Source organism: Diuraphis noxia, unplaced genomic scaffold (genome assembly GCF_037042655.1).
Source record: "Diuraphis noxia isolate RWA-SAM2 unplaced genomic scaffold, SU_Dnox_SAM2 contig0003, whole genome shotgun sequence".
Classification (NCBI taxonomy): domain Eukaryota; kingdom Metazoa; phylum Arthropoda; class Insecta; order Hemiptera; family Aphididae; genus Diuraphis; species Diuraphis noxia.
In genome coordinates, this window is record NW_028301713.1 from 78,405,687 (window position 1) to 78,424,477 (window position 18,791).

Below are 18,791 nucleotides of genomic sequence, written 5' to 3' on the forward strand. Positions count from 1 at the left end.
GCACGACATCGGTGTCTCCGGAATCGTAAAAATCAACGGGCGGTGCTGGTGAAACATTTCGCCAACACCGCCCGACCAAAAAAAAGGAAATTTTTATATTTTTATAGAACCATCATTTAGCACGTATATTTAGCGTGAAATTGCACGACTATCGCAGAAATTCGCACGATCGTCACTTCCGTGCGAAATCGTTTCCAATAATTTGGGCGTTTCGCCAGCACCGCCCCATAGTGAAAATTTTCAAATTTCTAAAATTGAACCACACCATCATTTAGCATGAATTTGCACGACTATCGTCGAAATTCGCATGATCGTCACATCCGTGCCAAATCTCCAGTAATGTATTGTAATTCAAATTATAAAAAATCAAACTTAATAAAAACCACAAGTGGAATATAAAATATGTATTTAATAAAAAATTTACAATAATAGCAGAACTTTTTAGAAACCAACAATGTTCAAATGGACTTGTTGGAATTTGTTGGCCCCCACATTAAAAAAAATTAAATTAATTATTAAAAAAAAGTTTTTAGCGCATGCCCAGACCAAATTCGCAAAAATTTTTGAAATGTATCGAAAAATGTGTATTCATATACCACCAGTTTGTAAAAAAAAAATCGATTTATTGCAAATAAATCCGGTCGAGAAATTCAGTGTTCCCTAAATCGGTGAACACACTGAATATAATATAAAAAACAAATAAAATTAATGAACGTATTTTCGTAACGTAAAATTCCAACAGTGAAAATATATACATTAAAAATATAATTAATATATGCATATATGCACAATTATATACGATATTTATCTAACACAATATTATGTTATACGTTAAAAAAAAATATATAGCCATAACAATAGATGTACCTTACACCAATAATCACTTTCACACTGCTACAAGTTGTAGCCTACAACAGACCTTAGGATCCATTGCATATGACTGTAACGTACCAAGAATAAACATAACAGCTTTTAATAGTCTCAAAGTAGATTTTTGTGATATCCCAACCACAATTAACGTTCAACCTACTTCAAGAATTCAATTATTACAAAAAACAGAAACTCACTCAAGTCATGCTCAATTATAACGAATTATGTTATATCACGGTGCTCAATTTTGGAAGATGCACAAATAGTAGAAAATGGTTTGTTTACAGAAATATCAGAAATTGGCAGCACACACACGCTGCTCAGAAATGCACCAACGGTTAACTTATTACCTTCCACTTAGGGGAGTAATAACAGGAATAAAAAAGGCGGGTAAGTCGTGGATGTCGCTCTGCTGAGTCTACTGTACAGTATAGGTTACAAGTGGCCAGTGGGTTACTGTAATGGATGGAATTAAATTTGAATCCAATGATATCATATCATTGTATACGAAAAACGATTCTGAGCGAAGACGGTTTATCTGTCTAGGATATATTACCTATAGATTATTAAAAATTTTCAAATCTTAGATTTAAAAAATAATTTTTTTATGAATTTCTAGTTTGAAATAATTTGCGAATTTTCGTGATTTTTACATATGTTGTTATTTTAAGAATAACTTTAATTCATTAATTTAAAATATAAACAAACTTAAATTTCACTTATATTATAAAATAACTGACTTCTTGCCATTTAGAAACAATCAAATAACATATTAAAATAATGTCTTAACTTTTAAATATTTAGTTTTAATAAATCTGTGTTTAATATCTTTGTTGAGAAAATATATCAAAAAATTAACACAATGGCAAAAAACAACAAAATATAAAATAAAAACATAACGATTGAACAATTACCATTGTAAAACAGTAAATAAATACAAAACTATTTGTTAGTAATATTATAAGCAGTCTTTTTGTTAGTTACTTCACAAAAAAAAAAATCATATATAAAGATATTTACAAAGGAAATAGTCAGGTTACTACTTTCTTTATATTAAAAAAAAAAATGAATAAATAATAAATATAATAATTATATTTAATATAATGATTTTGAATTATGTAGTTCTACATATAGGTAACGATTTTGTTCGTAACGATTATACAGTATAACCAGGCAGTGTCGTAGCCAGGATTTTTTTTCGGGGGGAGGGGGGGCTGATCAATTTTTTACACAGCGGTGCATTAAATACCTACTAACACGGCCGAAGTTATAGAAAACTAACAAAATAAAGATGACAATTTAAAATTAGTAAAATACAATTTAAGACTTTTGAGCGAATATCATAGACCATTAAAATAATTTTTTTATTTTCTAAAAATTGGGGAGGGGCTGCAGATTATTAAACATTTTCAAATCTTAAATTTAAAAAAGAAAAATTTTTATGAATTTCTAGTTTAAAATAATTTGCGAATTTTCGTGATTTTTACATATGTTGTCAAAATTCAGTCTTTGAATGCTTGTAAAAAAAAATTGTGAATACGCATTTCTTTTATTTTTCAACTACTATTGTAAAATTATTTTAGAAGCCTTGTATTCAATTTTCAAACTTTTCTACCCAACAAATAAATTTTTATCGATAAATTTTCTTATATACTGATAATATTATATTGATATTATATAATTGAATTCAAATTTTAACACAATACACGATAGTGACCCACTTGTAATTTACTGTATAGCTGAGCGACACCCACTTGCCCACCTTTTTATTATATTTTTAGTTATTATTTTGAGTATTATTTTTTTTTTTGAGCATTATCATTGTTGTAATTTTAGGTGAAACTTTAAAAGGTAAATGGAAAAATTTAAGAGACATTTTTCGAAAAGAGTGCAACAAACAAAAACGTAATACTGGCGATGGGACACCTGACGTTTTATCATCTCAATGGAAATTTTACGAAAATATATGACCTTTTTAAAAGACACTATAATGCCCAGAAAAACGATTTGTAATATTCAAAAAGAAATAAACGAAGAAGGGCCATCATCACCTGAAATTAGTTTGTTCAACTATACAGTATCTGAAGAAGAACAGATTGATCAAGATCGTCTCGTAGAATCAGTTGTACATCCCGATCTGTCTTCTGTATATTCAAATTCGCAAACACCAACGAGCAGAAAAAAAAGAAAAAATGATCCGATAGCTGATTTAATAGAATTGAAAAACAAAAACTTAAACGGTTCGATACCATTAAAGAAAACACAAAAAATAGTGACAATAATTACAAAGATGATGAAGATTTTCATTTTTTTATGAGTTTGTTACCACATCTCAAAGATATACCAAAACACAGAAAATTATCTGTTAGACTTAAACTACAACAAGTACTCATGGAAAAAGAGGAACGACGTGATATTTATGAAAACTCTACAAGATCATCTACGTGCACTTCAAATTCATTCAATTTGTTCAAAGTCAGTCTGTCACGCCAACAAACTTCAATGAATCCTACAACATGCAGTATGTCTCTAGTGGACAGCACAGTACAGCCTCACAGACAGCTACTGATCTTAGTACATTTTCACCATGGACGCAGAAATAAATATATTATTAAAATACATTCAAGATGTACTTATAATATTTTCACATCATGTAAAAAATCCATATAAATATGTTACCTAATCAATTGTAAGCTAATAACCACGATGTTGATGCTGTACCAAAAAAAAATAAAAATATTTTCAGGTTTTAGTTATTTTTAATTAATCTAAGACCTAAGTCTAACAGTTTCTTCATACACATTATACAAGTTGTACAATTTGTTTTTAGTATTTAAACATTTAAGCATATTCAACTTATGTTTTTTTTTTTTTTTTTAACGGTGGGTTTCAATCCATTAACAGTGGAATATTTTTAAATTTTTTTACAAAAAGAGTGATAGCCTGCAGGATTTTATTTGTTATTTATTTTTCTAAAATACAAAACTAGGTACTAATAAAAATATGTTTCAATAGTATTAACATTTTTATAAAATAATAAAACTATAAAATAAATAAATACAATTATTAATGTATTTCAGGGTTATAATATTTAATTTAATTTGTAGCACTTACCTCAAAGTAACTGTTAATTTTTCCGCAGGTGTAATGCATTTCCTAAAATTAGATTGTTTTTCTAAAAAAGGTTGAATTTTTTCTAAAATATAATAAAAAGAATTAGGAGACATTCTCATATACTCGAAAAATTTAATTGGTTAAAGCTGGGGGGAAAGTGTGTGAAATTCTCAAAATTTTTCCCTCTCTTCAAAAATATCATTAACCCAAAATTGTTTTTCTTTTTTTTTAGCCAATAACGAATACTTGATAACTGGATTGATATCTAATAAATACATTTCATCAGTGACGTCCATATAGTGGCTGAGTGTTTAACTGTAACTATTACATTTAGTATAATTTTGACTACGTACCTACTGCATAATTCTGGTGAACTCAACCGAAATCCTGTTGTAGTCTGACCATTTTCATCGGTCGAATTGTTTGCCCAATAATTCGTCAGATGATGCCCGAAAAATATTCTGCCAATTAGTTTTTTTTAGCTCGGAAATTATTTCCCTTAAAGGTTGAGTACTATTATTAGTATTATTGTTAAGTATTATTATTATTTATTTATTGTTCCTAGAATATAGTGTTATGATTAAGTATGAATAACATTTGTAATAGGGACAGATGTTGTAGTTATTAAATAACTGTGAAATATAGTAATTGTAAAACATTTAGTATTATGTAAGAAATTAGTTATTGTAAATTAGTATAAACAAAGTACAATCCCGAAACTGCAGTAAAGCATTTTTTATATTGGAGGATTGTCCTTGTTTAAATTAGATATAACTATATTAAGAAGAATAATGATAATTGAAGGTAGTTGGGAATGGAACGTGCCAATATTGTCTATATACCTACATTAAATTTATAAAAACTAGGTACTGATAACTTATTAAAGCGTGTTTGTTTAAAAGTATCTAACTTAAATTCAAACTCGACAATAAGTACGAGGGTACGGTCAACTGACTTGTTGACAATAGTTATACTTATACTCTTAGAACTTAGTAATAGTTGAAATACATAAAAATGGAGTCGATGGATGAACATCAAGTTCAGATTTTTCGGAGAATACACGAAAAGAAAAAAGAAAAATCACGAAAATAATATGATAATGTTTATCTTTCATCGATGTTTGCAGGTTCCATCGGTGACCCTGTTTATTTTCAAAACTTTCTTGAAGTCCAAGTACCCTGTAAAACTTTTGGAATGCGAATATGCGATTGGTCACCGCCCGTCACCCGCAACATGAAAGATGGTGGTCTATACTCCGTGGACTATGGTCCAAGCTTCAATAAGATCTTCAGCTTTATGTCTCGTCATCTCAATTTTCGAGGTTTCTCTGTCCGTCGTCGTCTCGCTTCTTAAAACGTCTTCTGGTCGCCTTTTGTCTTTTTCGTTTCTACAGACAATTTAGGTTTACAATTTGCGTAATACTCAATATTTTATTATTTTGTATTCGTATACCTACTCTGCGATTAATTGTATAAATATGCCAAACGAAAAACAACTGCACGCCGAAGTCGGGCATTATGCAAATGATCAGAAACAATCCGACATACCGTTGCCTATTGTAAGTATATAATATAGACAACCATTTTGTTTATGTACCTAATACCTTAGATAATTATGGTGTTTTTTTTTTTATTTATAATTTATTACATATTTTTACTGAGAGTATGCAGCTCCAATCGGATAAGATTTCTCGACAATTCATCTACTTATGAACTGATATTTTGTACAAAAAACACGTCTTAAGAATATATTGGCATATTGGGGATTAATTTAAATGTTTTTTTTTTTAAATTTATAAATCTGAATTGTAGGTGATAGGTATGTAATTAAAGATGTAGGTAATCTGTGCTATCACACATCTAAAATAGTATACGTAAGTAGACCAGTATATCATCATATTATGGATTAAATATGACTGTTTGAATAATAATTAGGATTAATTTAAATACATATATTTTTTTGGTTTTTGCAGTATTTATCAAATTTTTATGAAAATTAACATTTTTTCATAAAAGAATATTTTTGCTTATAAAAGATTATTTGATGAAATTATAGAGCATAGAAACATCTTGTTTTAAAGATTTTAAAAGCATATAAATCCGGTCTCTACTTATAATTGATAAGGATAGCTCGATCGAAAGCCTAGGTTCAAAAAATTTTAAATTCTGATTTAATTTTTTTTTATTGTTCCTATACACATAAAGTAAACACAGTCAATATGTATATAATGTATATACTATATACAGGGTGTAACTGAAAGATATGACAGATTTACATGTAAATCTTACACAAATCTGTCATATCTTTCTGTTACACCCTGTATATTAAAAATATATTAATAAACAATATTAAAAGTTTCTTCATCATCATTTGTACCGCTGAGTTAAAATTACATAAGTATATGTTAGTGGCTCCTTTCGAAGCTCGAATTTGGATCCCTATCCAAGGGCTCGGCTCCAAAACCGCCCAGGACTAAAATAGCCAACCTGTGTCGAGGGCGGACAAGCATCCATGCCTTTCGGGCTGACGGATTACCCAACAAAAAAACTTAACCTTGTTAGTTAAAGTAACACAAGTAACCGGCTCTGATAGCCAAACTTAAGGGACCCCTTTGACTGCTGACTCCAGGCGGTAGATTACTAAACAGTCCGAGGTAAAAAAAAACCCGAGTAAACAGTTCGCCTAAGTCTACTCCACGCGCAGGTATTAAAATAATGTTAATATGCGTATAAACGTAAAATCTTAAACTTTGAAAGGCTATAACTTCCAAAATAATGATTTCCGCAAATAAATTCAAACAGTTTCCAAATCAGCTTCGAAAATTACATCTTTTGAAAAAAAAATTTTGAAATTCGTGAGAGGCATGGTAAAGTGCATTTTAGCCATTATAATTTAAGTTAAAATCTCATTAATAAAAAAACAAATAATAATAATATAAATACATACTTACGTTCTCTACGTATTTTTTTACATTAAGTTTATTAAATTTTTGGTAGAAATAATAATTTAAAGAGAGGAAAGACGAAAAATTTAATTAATATGAAATAGGTTGTATTTATATCTTAGAAATACAACTAAACTTTGTGCTCGGAATCACAAAACTTGTCATAACAAAGAAGTTATTTAAAAACTATATTATTCACAACTATTCAACTATTTCCAAAAACAAACTTTGGAGGAAGACTTCAATTTCAAAGTAGGTATTTTATTATCTAGTTCAACAAAATCACTTTTAACAGTTTATGAATGATTTAAAATAATTTTTTTGCTAAATTATCAACATGTATATGTATACATAGAAATTGAGAATCCAGACTTTTATAATGCAACACTATTATAAAGTTAAATACTGACATGTGATTCAATAATTTACAATCTACTGTAATATAAACACAGTTCATTTAAAAACTTTTTTTTTGTTGTAAAAAAATATTTACAAATTAGTAGAGTAGGCACATTGACATTTTTCAATAAATTCTAATTATTTCTGCAGTATTTGAATTATTTTTATTAAATTATTATCATTTCAGCATACTTCAGAAGATACAGACTACAAAAAACACAGTCCAAACAGCCATTCTGTAAATTTGTACCCATTATATGATCAGTTTGATATTAATCATATACATGGTCTTAGAAAGTATTTAGTATAATTATAATATTTAAATATTAATTCATTCATTTTAACTCCATTATTTATTTTGTTTTTGTTACAGCCGTTTGTTTAGAACATTTTATGAGTTTTCAAGTATTTTAGAAAATGCTCTTTTGCCTCCAGTTTTTGAGAGTGCTAAAAAAATACAAATTAAAATTAAAGAATGTGATCAACTACCAAATTACACATTTGATCTAAATTCCCTGGTAAATTATTAAAATTCATAAATGATTTACTTTGATATGTAATGTACTTATGAACCTATTAATTATTAAATAATGGTTTGTGGTTAGATTAGAATTATAAATATTGTAATAACTAATAAAATATTTAACTTAAAGTGGAAATAATAAAGCATGATAGTATACAATTAAAATTAGTGATTAGTGGTATGGAGCCGCAACTGTGGTTAAATAAAACACCTTTCCCTTGATTTTATTGTTGAAGATCTCACAGCTGGTACTTAAACATTTCTGAATATTAAGTGATAACTATTTTTAGCATTAATGTAGTCATACCATACTCCTTTTATATTATAATAATTATTTTTTCAAAATATGTTTTTAATGATAGAAAATTTTGTATTACTAAAAAATTTTTAACTAAAAATATTTTTTTTAAATTTCGTTCTTTAAGTAACATTTACAAAAAAATACTGAAAAAAATGAATTTTTTAAAAAATAGTGTTAGCCTCAATAAAAATATAAAAACTTGTTATAATTTTCTATCAGTAAAGTTGCCTTTATTATATGCAAACTAAGATGGAACAATCAATACATTTTTATTTAAATAAATTATATAAAAAAAGAAAACAAAAGTTAGCTGTAGTTTTTATTCTGAAATTGATTTTTCCACTCTTTAGATTAAATACTTTATTACACATTTTGAAAAACTAAAATTGTGCATCTGTTTTAAAACTGCATTTGTTCCTTGCATATTGAACTTAATTTTTGGAGGTGCTCTTATAGTCAGAAACTTGAAATATAAGTTCTAGTGTAAACATAAATTATTAATAACACTTACTAATCTACAGAATAATTAAAACATGTGTGATCTAACAACAGCGTTAAAAATAAAATTTGTTTTTAAATTTGATAAAATATTTGGTATGACTCAAGTGCCTTTATATAAGTGAAGAGGTTCCATTTATTAATATTGTATAGCCGTTTCAGCAACCTATTACATAACCATTGTTTATAGTGATTTCATTGTTTGTAAGTAATAAACAGTGGTTAATATGGAAGAGGATGGAATCCTCCTTCTTATTAAAACAAAATTGCGTGTTTTTAGTCTCAAAAATCTAGTGATGCTTAACAAGAAATTTGTTAATGTAATATTCACTATAAATTAGTTTTTATTTGTCTTTTTAATTACAGTTATAAATCTAACACAACATTAATATTTAAACACATATTTTTTAAAATCTAATGCTATGAATTGTAATGTATTTTTCCTGAACAAGAATCATCTGTGAAAATATAATTATTTTTCTTCATACTTTCATAGGACTATTGTTTTTGCAATTTGGCTTCTCTAACTGATTACTGTAAATTATTGACTCTATTTCAGCTTATCTTATCATTTTGTGGTAGGCAGAAATATTTCTTTCATAGACCTATTATACTTATAATGGGTCTATGATTTCTTTAATATACTTACTTATTACATTATAAATTCAAACAATTATCATGTAATCCGGTAATCCCCATTTATCATTAGATACAGTTATTGTGATTTTTTGATAGATTGCATTATTAACTGTACTACTGTAGTGTCTGTAGTCAGGGTTGGGCTTTGGGCAAGATACTCAAAAAGGAGTATCGTGATACTAGAATCTCGATGCTTGGTTTTGCTTGGCTCGTTACATATTTATAAAATTAAGTCACTGGATTTTTAAAAATTTTGTGGTTGGACACTTCATTAAGCAATTAGAATGACAAATAAAATAATAAAAATTGAACCTTATTCAGTAATAATAAATAATAATACATTAGTAATAAAACAAAATGAAATACCTACTTTATCGCGAAAAGTATACACTATAAGTCTATAACGTAGTAACTATTAGGTACACAGGTACACTACCTATTATTCAAAATTACGGATATCGAATAAGATACAGACGTAAAGTCCGCGAGTGTGTTACAGATATATATATATAATATTTATATATATATTATATTTATATACAATATAGATAACATATATAGGTCATATACTGCCATAGGGTGTCCCGCGAGGATTTACGCATTGCGATATCTCACGAAATAATTAAGATATCAAATCTTCAGTTATTTCATTTTTAAATGTATTTTAATGTTTTTGTAAAAAATTTAAAAAATATATTATTTTATTTAATTATTTTCAAAAAAATTAAAGATGGCCATTTTGTAGAGTTTATTTTTTTGAAAATATTGACGTTTCAAAATTTTATTTCCATTAATTTCCTGATTTTTGATATTTGTTCTAGTTTTGAAGAAATAAAATATGATTATAAATTTATAACTATTAGGGACACGGAAAGTATTCTGCCGACCGTATGGTCATGTGTTTGATAACATTATGGTGTTAATAATTCGCAATTTTTCTCGAAACTAAAAAAAATATTAAAAATCAAGAAATTAATGAAAATAAATTTTTGAAACTTCAATATTTTCAGAAAAATAAATTCTAGAAAATGGCAATCTTTAATTTTTTGGAAATAGTTAAATATAAAAATATATTTTTTAACTTTTTTCCCAAAACATTAAAATATGAAACAATTGTAGTTCTTATCCCTGTGAGTTTTATTACAAAACCAGAATTTCGATATCACCATTATTTTGGGAGATATCGCAATGGGTAAATCCTCACGGGACACGACCCTGTATAACTACATTTTATGATTTATTGCAGGTACTGGGTTGAAAAATCATTTCCAACAACCTACAATATTAAATAAAAATATTAATTTCTAGATTATTAATTGTTATTTTGATAATAAAATCAGAATTGTATCTTGTATCACATCATAAATTATTTTATGAAATACTAGATACGTTGACTAAAAAACGGGTAAGTGGATGTCGCTCTGCTGTACATTAGGGGGTGGGGTGGACCTCTGACTAGGGTAGGTTAAATTTGAATGCAATGATAGGTTTCATTGTATACGAAAAACGTTTCTGAACGGAGGTCGGAGATGATTTGTCAGTCTAGGATATATTATATTTAAATATTGTCATATATTCTATTTTGAAACAAATATTTTATTTTTCAATTAGGACGCATTTTGCATAAGGCATGGTTAATAAATTTTTCCAATAAAATTGCATGTAGTTATCTTAGGTGAAAATTACAAGTATTTACAGTGATTAGTTTTTGAATTACAACCAAAAAAAAAAAAAAACACATCACTGTAAAATCAATACATTCATCATTACTCCGTTCAGAATCTAAAATATATCGCGATACAAGTTACTCCATACTTCATAGAATTGTATCGAGATACAAGATGAAAGATAAAATTGTATCTAAGATAGTTGTATCGAAGATACTGCCCAACTCTGACTATTGTTGCTTAACTTGGCAAAGATGCCCTCTTTTACCAGAAAAAATTCTAGTTTTAGCCAGTGGCGTGTCTAGGAATTTAAAACGGTGGGTCAGAGACATTTTGTAGAGGCCATCCTTTTTTAGAGGTCACTCAACTTTTTTAAAAGCAAGTTAATATATTTATTTAAACAAAAATGTCCTCATACCTCTTTAACTCGAATCATGACTTAGTGCTTTAAATAAAAAATATGTTATACCTACTCATACATGTTTTTATGTGAAAAACAATATAAATAAATGATACAAAAGGTTATCAATTTTAAAATGTAAATAATTCTACGTCTTCTATAATTCTAACTACCTTAAAATGGTAATTATTTAAAGACCTTCATAATACATTATGAAATTTTTAAAACCATTAATAATATATTAAAGCATTAACTACTGGTAACACTTTTTTTTTAAAGAAATAACAGTTGAACAAATAAATCGGTACCTTTATTTTCTTCTATAGAATACGTTTTTTACAAATTTTAATTCAGAGCATCTAAAAAGTTTTTCTTCTTTTCTTCATTTTGGCAAATGTTTCAATAACATTGTTGTAATCCATATCTTCAGCAACATTTCTTTCTATGCTTAAAACCGCCAAGTTAGACAACCTATCCTCAGCAATTGTAGAACGGAGGTATGTTTTTATAAGCTTCAACCTACTAAATGACCTTTCTGCAGTTGCACTACTTATAGGCAGAGTATAATATATTTTATACAATGTTGATAAATTTGGATATGAAGAAATCATATAATTTTCTATCATGAATTTTAACATATTGTTGTCAAATACTTTTTTATTTTATTTTAGAAAATTGTATTAATTAAGTTTATAGAAACAAAAATTGTTTATGATAAGAAAAGGTTACAATAAGGCTATATAAATAAGGGCTATAATAATTTTTTGCAATTAAGGTATAATTATTAATTTTTAATAAATACTCCTACTTAAGTTTAAATTATTTTATAAATTATTATTTTAATATTTTAGAACAGAAATGTCTTATACTTATTTTGTTTTTAATAGTTTAAATTTATAAAAATTGAAGCAAAATAAAGTAAACATTTTTAATGCATTAAAATCCGCCCTTCAGTAATAAATGCATGCTGATTGCTGTGTATAATAAATTGCGTTTTTTCCAATTGATTTACAAATAAGTTACTCTACATACCTTTTTTAAAAGATAAGTGATTAGTAATATTTATATATTTTATAATGTGAATAATAAATAATTAATATTTATTGGTAGGTACTAAAACCTTAATTCTTACCTTGTAATATAGAAGGTGTATGTGTATTTATAAAAGATAAAATACTAGTATTTCCTTTAACCATCTTTTCTTTTTCTTTTATTATTCTTCGAGCTCCACCAGACAGCCGTTTTTTTTCATGTCAGATTGAATGGGTTTCATAATTAAAATTTAAAAAAATTGCGAAAAAACACAGACAAAACAACAGAATTAACAACAATATACAATGATTTTATAAAATCAACGCTTATAATATGCTCAATGTAAATACGAAAATTTTATTAGCACCCATAGTTATTATTATTATTTATTATCACACAATATTGAATATTGTTAGTATCTGCTCACTGCTGAAAATCTATAAACGTAGACACTCTCGAGGAGTGTTGATGCACGACATGTAATGTAAATATAGGAATTCCCAATACATTGTGTTCGGTTATTTATTATTAGAGACGTTATCATTTCATAACAAAGCGTCTTATACGAAATACGAATTACCGATTACGGTGTGCCACTGTACCACAGTCCACAATATTACTTAAGGGGGCTCCAGCGTATCATGTTTTAAGGAGTAATATTTAGGCAATTCACATAACATGAACATTTTGGCTATGTCTATGTGTGAGTAGTAAATGAACATTAGTGTGTGTAATCCATTATCGCGTGCCACGGACATTCGGTCGTCGACAGTATTACGAATTCCCAGAACTACGTATACCTAATTAAAATGGCAATATATCATGTTCAATTGCGCGCGTTATCTTTTACCACGGTTTAAGATATATCGTATATATTATATATTAGTATTATATATATTAGTATTATATTATTATTATTATATATTAGTATATATTATATATATAGTATATCTTAAACCGTGTCTTTTACTATTATATTACCTACTAACTACTCGGCTTTCGCTGCAATTCGCAAAAATGTACAATTACATTATACTACACAAGAGAATCACTTTGTTATTTCATAGTTATTAACTATTACATTGCTTAACATTTTTATACAAATACAATTATTTAAAAAAGTAGTGTTAGAAACCATCCCCGATAGGAAAAGGAAACTCACGTTCATTTACTAAATCAATTAATTCTAAAACCATATAAAAAAATAAAAAACTTAAAAATTGATACATTTTTTTTCTCGAAATATTCAATATAGCCAATATGTAAATTTGATTTTCAGAAAAATTTATATGGTTAAAACACTTATTTAAGTCAAAAGGCTGATTTTTTAAAAATTTTTTAAATATAAATATTTTCGTTAGGTAAATTATAATTTAATTTATAGTTTATACATCACAAATTATTAAAATAAATACAATAAAAAATTAATAAAATTTAACATGCACTTATTTAAAAATGTTCTTATAAAATATTTTTTAAAAACTTTATTATTATTTGAAATTACAAGGTTTCTAACATAATCTAGATCGTAATTTACATAACGAAAATATTGATAGTGTTATTATACTTTGTATTTCCTTGAAATTTAAATATATGTGGGTTGTATTAAATTTGGAAAAATATAATTATTATTGTCGCCTATTAGTAATGTTCTATACCTATCCAATAATCTTTATCGGCTAATTGTTTCCGACTTCCGAGAATCTATGACGGCCGGTCGGCAGCCGCGAGCCGCCGCAGAAATAAACTCTCGCACGCGCAGGAACATGTCAATACTTTACGAAAAGTGAAATATAATATTCATGTTTGCAATGCTATAAAAACTACTAAAAGCGGTAGTAAATTAAACATACTTCCTGAAGGCCGATTGTAATTTTGAAAAAATGGTTGAATTTATAAACTTCTAGACTATGCTCTTTAGGAATCACTTTTTCGATTTAAAATTAGATGTGCCAAAAATAAATACAAATGTAACGTAATTATTTCATGGAATTTTTGAAAAAAAAATCGTTATTTTAAGGTCTTTTAAAATTGAAAATTGAAAATCGACTTCCTAAATAACCTAGATATTTTGTCAAAGAGTTCATACATGTATAAAAAATTAAAATCGGACATTCCAAAGTATGTGTAATTTACTACCGCTTATTGGTCTAAAACGCTTGAAAAATTCGTCTGCTGCGACCCCCTTAAAATAATATTATTATTTTATACTATTATTATGCACTACATAATATTATTTACGAGTCGTAAAGCATAATATTATGACATTAATCCAGGAGGAATTAGATTACCTACTAGGTTTGGGATTTTTAATTTTGAGAGGCCAGTCGATTACTAATTCAAATGAGCGGAGGGTCAATTGACCTCCCAAACCTCCTACTAAACACGCCACTGGTTTTAGCACCATTAAAAAATTTTGAAATAATTGTATTTCAGATCTCCGAAATTAAAAAAGAATCAAAAAATGAAGATCTGCACAAAAAATATAATAAGACCATAAGAAAATTCTTTCAAGTAAAATTGATTAAATGCTATAAATTAGCAATTAATGCCACAAAGGTGATATGAATACATTTAATTATTAATATATATATATTTTAATGTTCTGTACTTCCTTTAGTTATGTTCAAAAAACTTGGCAGCGGGAATGTATAACCCAATTCAAAGTGAAATGAAAAGTTTGATTCAAATTATAAAAATCCTTTCGTTAGTTACTGGAAAATATTTATATGGAAAAATATATAAGCAAAAAAAGGAAGAAAGTTTTGTGCGTAATCTTTTGATAACTTTTTTTGTCATTATCACTATTCCAGACAACATAAATATATTTAAAATTAATTTAGGATTTAGTTCAAAAATGCAATGATGTAGGGTATATGTTGGAGGAATTTAACATTAAAGATATTGACAATAATTATAGTAATAATATTGATAACAATAAAGCTTTAATTAAACCTAAAAATTCGAACAACTCAAATCGATTAAGTATGTATTATAAAGAAAAGCCAAAATTGGGATCATGTTATGCGCAGGGATGGTCGAAAAAATCAGTTGAATTAACAAATAATAAAGTTTTAACAAATAATTTAGACGATGTCAAAACAGTAATGGAGGAATTAAATGTAAGACAAACGTCTAACGTTATAAATTTATAATGCATAATTTTTATGGCACTTAATTTTATTTTAGGAAAAAAACTATTTTAAAGAGATACCTGTAATTTCTTCAAAAGTATTGTAAGTATGTGTGCAATTTAAAAATCATTTGATGATTATTATAACATAATAGTAAACAAATTAAATATAATAATAAGACCACTTGAAAATATGTATCTACCAGTGTGTTGTCTGTATTGGATACTACAGGTACTCTATTATGCATTATATTATATAAATAAGATTTCTTCAAAATATGTTGTCATACATGATATTAGCTTGATGACTACAATGGAAAATTTTTAAGTCCTCAAACATGAAACATATTTATACATATACATAAAATTAAAATATTCTTAGCTCTTAGAAATTCTGGCTAGGGCACCAGGCATAAATAATTAATAAATAATTAAGGATGGCATTTTGTGGTAAATACCTAAAGCCTGCTCTATAAGTTCTACAAGGAGGTAAACTTGCATCTATATTTTCAATTATTGAGTCTTTATATAACCATATAGATATCTAATATTGTACAATATATTATATAATATATTTCTTTAACTAACTAACTAAATGATATTGTAATTACTAATTATATGTATTATGATAATAAGACGATTTATTTAAAAACACTTTTGGGAATGTTTAGGAATTAACTAGAATCATAATTTATGTATTATCAGTTATAACTTTGTTAGTTCATCTCTTATGAATATTGTGATTGTGATTTAGATTAGTTAGATAATTCATTATTTATGTTTAAGGTCGAAACAATTAAAAACAACTTCTAATGTTGGCCTATTCATAATTAAAGAAAACATCTGGAGAAATTTTCCTATTAAAAGTACTAATTTAGTTAAATTTATGGTTTATAAAGACGTATTATATTTAAAAATCTAAAACCTATTATTCAACAAATTATATTTTAATTACTCTACATTTAATTAAAATATACTAAATAATAAATACATTTTAATCTTTTATTTGTATGTTATTAAGATTTAAGGCTTTCTCAAAATGGAGCTATTATATTAAACATAATTCCAGGAGAGGCAAAGCAACATAATTTATATACAAGACAATTAAAAGAACATTCATTAAAAACAGAAAATAAACTTAAAATCCTATTGAAGTAAATATATTAATAATTTATATTATATAAACCTATGATGTGGAAAAGATATCTTCTCTATATTGTAAATGTAAATATAGCTACTAAAGTGTTTTTTGATTAGAAATTACAATAACTAAATCTTAAAAAGAAGCTTTGTCCATTTATGTTATCTTTATTTTACATAGTTTATTTATACATAAGAACATTATTAACTGAGTATTATCACTATTATCTTTAAAGTTTTAGAGTAAAAAATATTAACTGTTAACATAGGTATCTAGGTATATATTATCTTAACATTCGTAATGTTGACTAACACAGTATTTTGTTTTTCTGAAGTAAAACATTTTCAATTTGTATTTATTAAGTTATAAATATTTTTGTTTGATCAATCACCAATATATATATATATATATATTAAGAGTATAATATTATAGGTAACATAATATATTCATATAATATTTTATAAGCGAATAATTAATATGTAATTCAAAACAAATATAAATTGTTCGCATTTTTAAATCATCATTACTCAGAAACTTTTCCAAATTTTAGTTTCATTTAATGCTTTTTAATAAAAAAAAAAAAAAATTATGCTAATTATTTATTAATTTTATAAAAGATAATGATTTTTTTTAAGTATTACAGAATCAATAATAGATGACCTGATAAATGAAGTACTATCAAAAATTGACTATGATTCAATAATCAATAAGCTTATAGTAATGGAACTATTAGAATAACTTTAAAGTTCGGAAGACTATTTATTTATTTAAATACAATTATTTTATCATCTACATATACATAAAATAAGTGAAAAATATGTAATATTACTATAACAATAATAAAATCAGTTATACCGACCTAAATATTTTTTTTTCGACTTATAAACATTGCGAAACTATGGTTATTTCCAGACAGCCTATGTGCAGGGCTGTTTAAAAAGACAAATCATGGTGGGAGGGGGCTTAATTAATTTCATAACTAGAAAAATGTTCTTGCTTCGTTCAAATTATAATAAACATTTGATATAGGTTATAGGTGCAAAGGTACATCTCATAAACATATAAATATTCTGTATTTATAGCCACAATCAATGCTGAAAAAATCGCATCGGTAGTCTAAGAAATTCTTCTTTAAAGGGGTCACTCGGTGGTGGATCCAGGAATCTGCCAACATCTGAGTCTTTGCATTATATCTTAGTAACATTGTACTATATTAAATTAACTATTTTATAAAGTCTATTATGACAAAATAACCTGGAATCTGGACTAACAAATGATAATTGAACAACTAAGCCCTGAAGCTCAGTTTTTGAACATTTAATATAATTTTTTTAAATGTATATTATAATTATTAAATAATACAGGCCGTAAAAGAAGGATGTCAAGAAAAAAAAATTGATGCTGAGTAAACGTATGACAAAAATTATGAAAATAATATGGATCGTGCAATTTAAGAAGTATAGTCTTGTCGAAAATGTCCAAAAATAATATTTTGAAAAAGTTTTAGTTTATTATGTTTCAAATTATTATTATATCCAAAAAACTATTGATATTTTAAACGATTCTAAAAAATCAACTAGTTGACTTAGATAAATGTGTTTACCATAGATTTTTCCTATTTACAAATTGGCTGATTTGAAATTTTCTAAAAAACTTAAAATCAAATTTTAAAGTTTTTATTTTCAGTTTTAAGTAAATAAATAAATAAATATTAAATACAATTATTTAACATACATAGCGCAAGGTTTAAACATTTTATAAAAAATAAATTTAAAATTGATTAAGTATATCAAAAGTAGTTAGTAATTAATAATTTATTAGTTGATCTTACGCCGGGTTCAGCTAAGGTTGTCCGTGAGTCACGGACCGTGACAACAAATTATTAATAATGCTAAGATATATGCCCTGTTTCGATGGTGGGTAAATAAACTACTATGAGTTATTTTGGCGTTTGGCCAAATATAAAATACTGATTTAAAATTATATCCATTATATTCTATTGTAATAATTCAACTATTTTACTTTCCGTAGCCAATAGCAACTTGATAATAAACAAATATTTGTTTTTCTTCAGCTAACCTGCGTAAATTGCCCTTTAAAATGAAAATATTGAATTCATTGTGCACATCT

General features: G+C 26.4%; 1 protein-coding gene across 1 annotated transcript; it reads left to right on the top strand.

Annotated features, from left to right (window-relative positions):
• The first annotated feature begins 5,447 nt into the window (after positions 1 to 5,447).
• Positions 5,448 to 17,415, top strand: LOC107167864 (uncharacterized). The gene is made up of 10 exons (XM_089223494.1): positions 5,448 to 5,542; positions 7,515 to 7,624; positions 7,701 to 7,845; positions 14,824 to 14,946; positions 15,008 to 15,154; positions 15,231 to 15,509; positions 15,577 to 15,623; positions 16,307 to 16,386; positions 16,542 to 16,674; positions 17,297 to 17,415. Exons 1-10 carry the CDS (start codon positions 5,462 to 5,464, stop codon positions 17,397 to 17,399), a joined length of 1,248 nt encoding a protein of 415 aa, XP_089079620.1. The 5' UTR covers positions 5,448 to 5,461; the 3' UTR covers positions 17,400 to 17,415.
• The last annotated feature ends 1,376 nt before the right edge of the window (positions 17,416 to 18,791 follow it).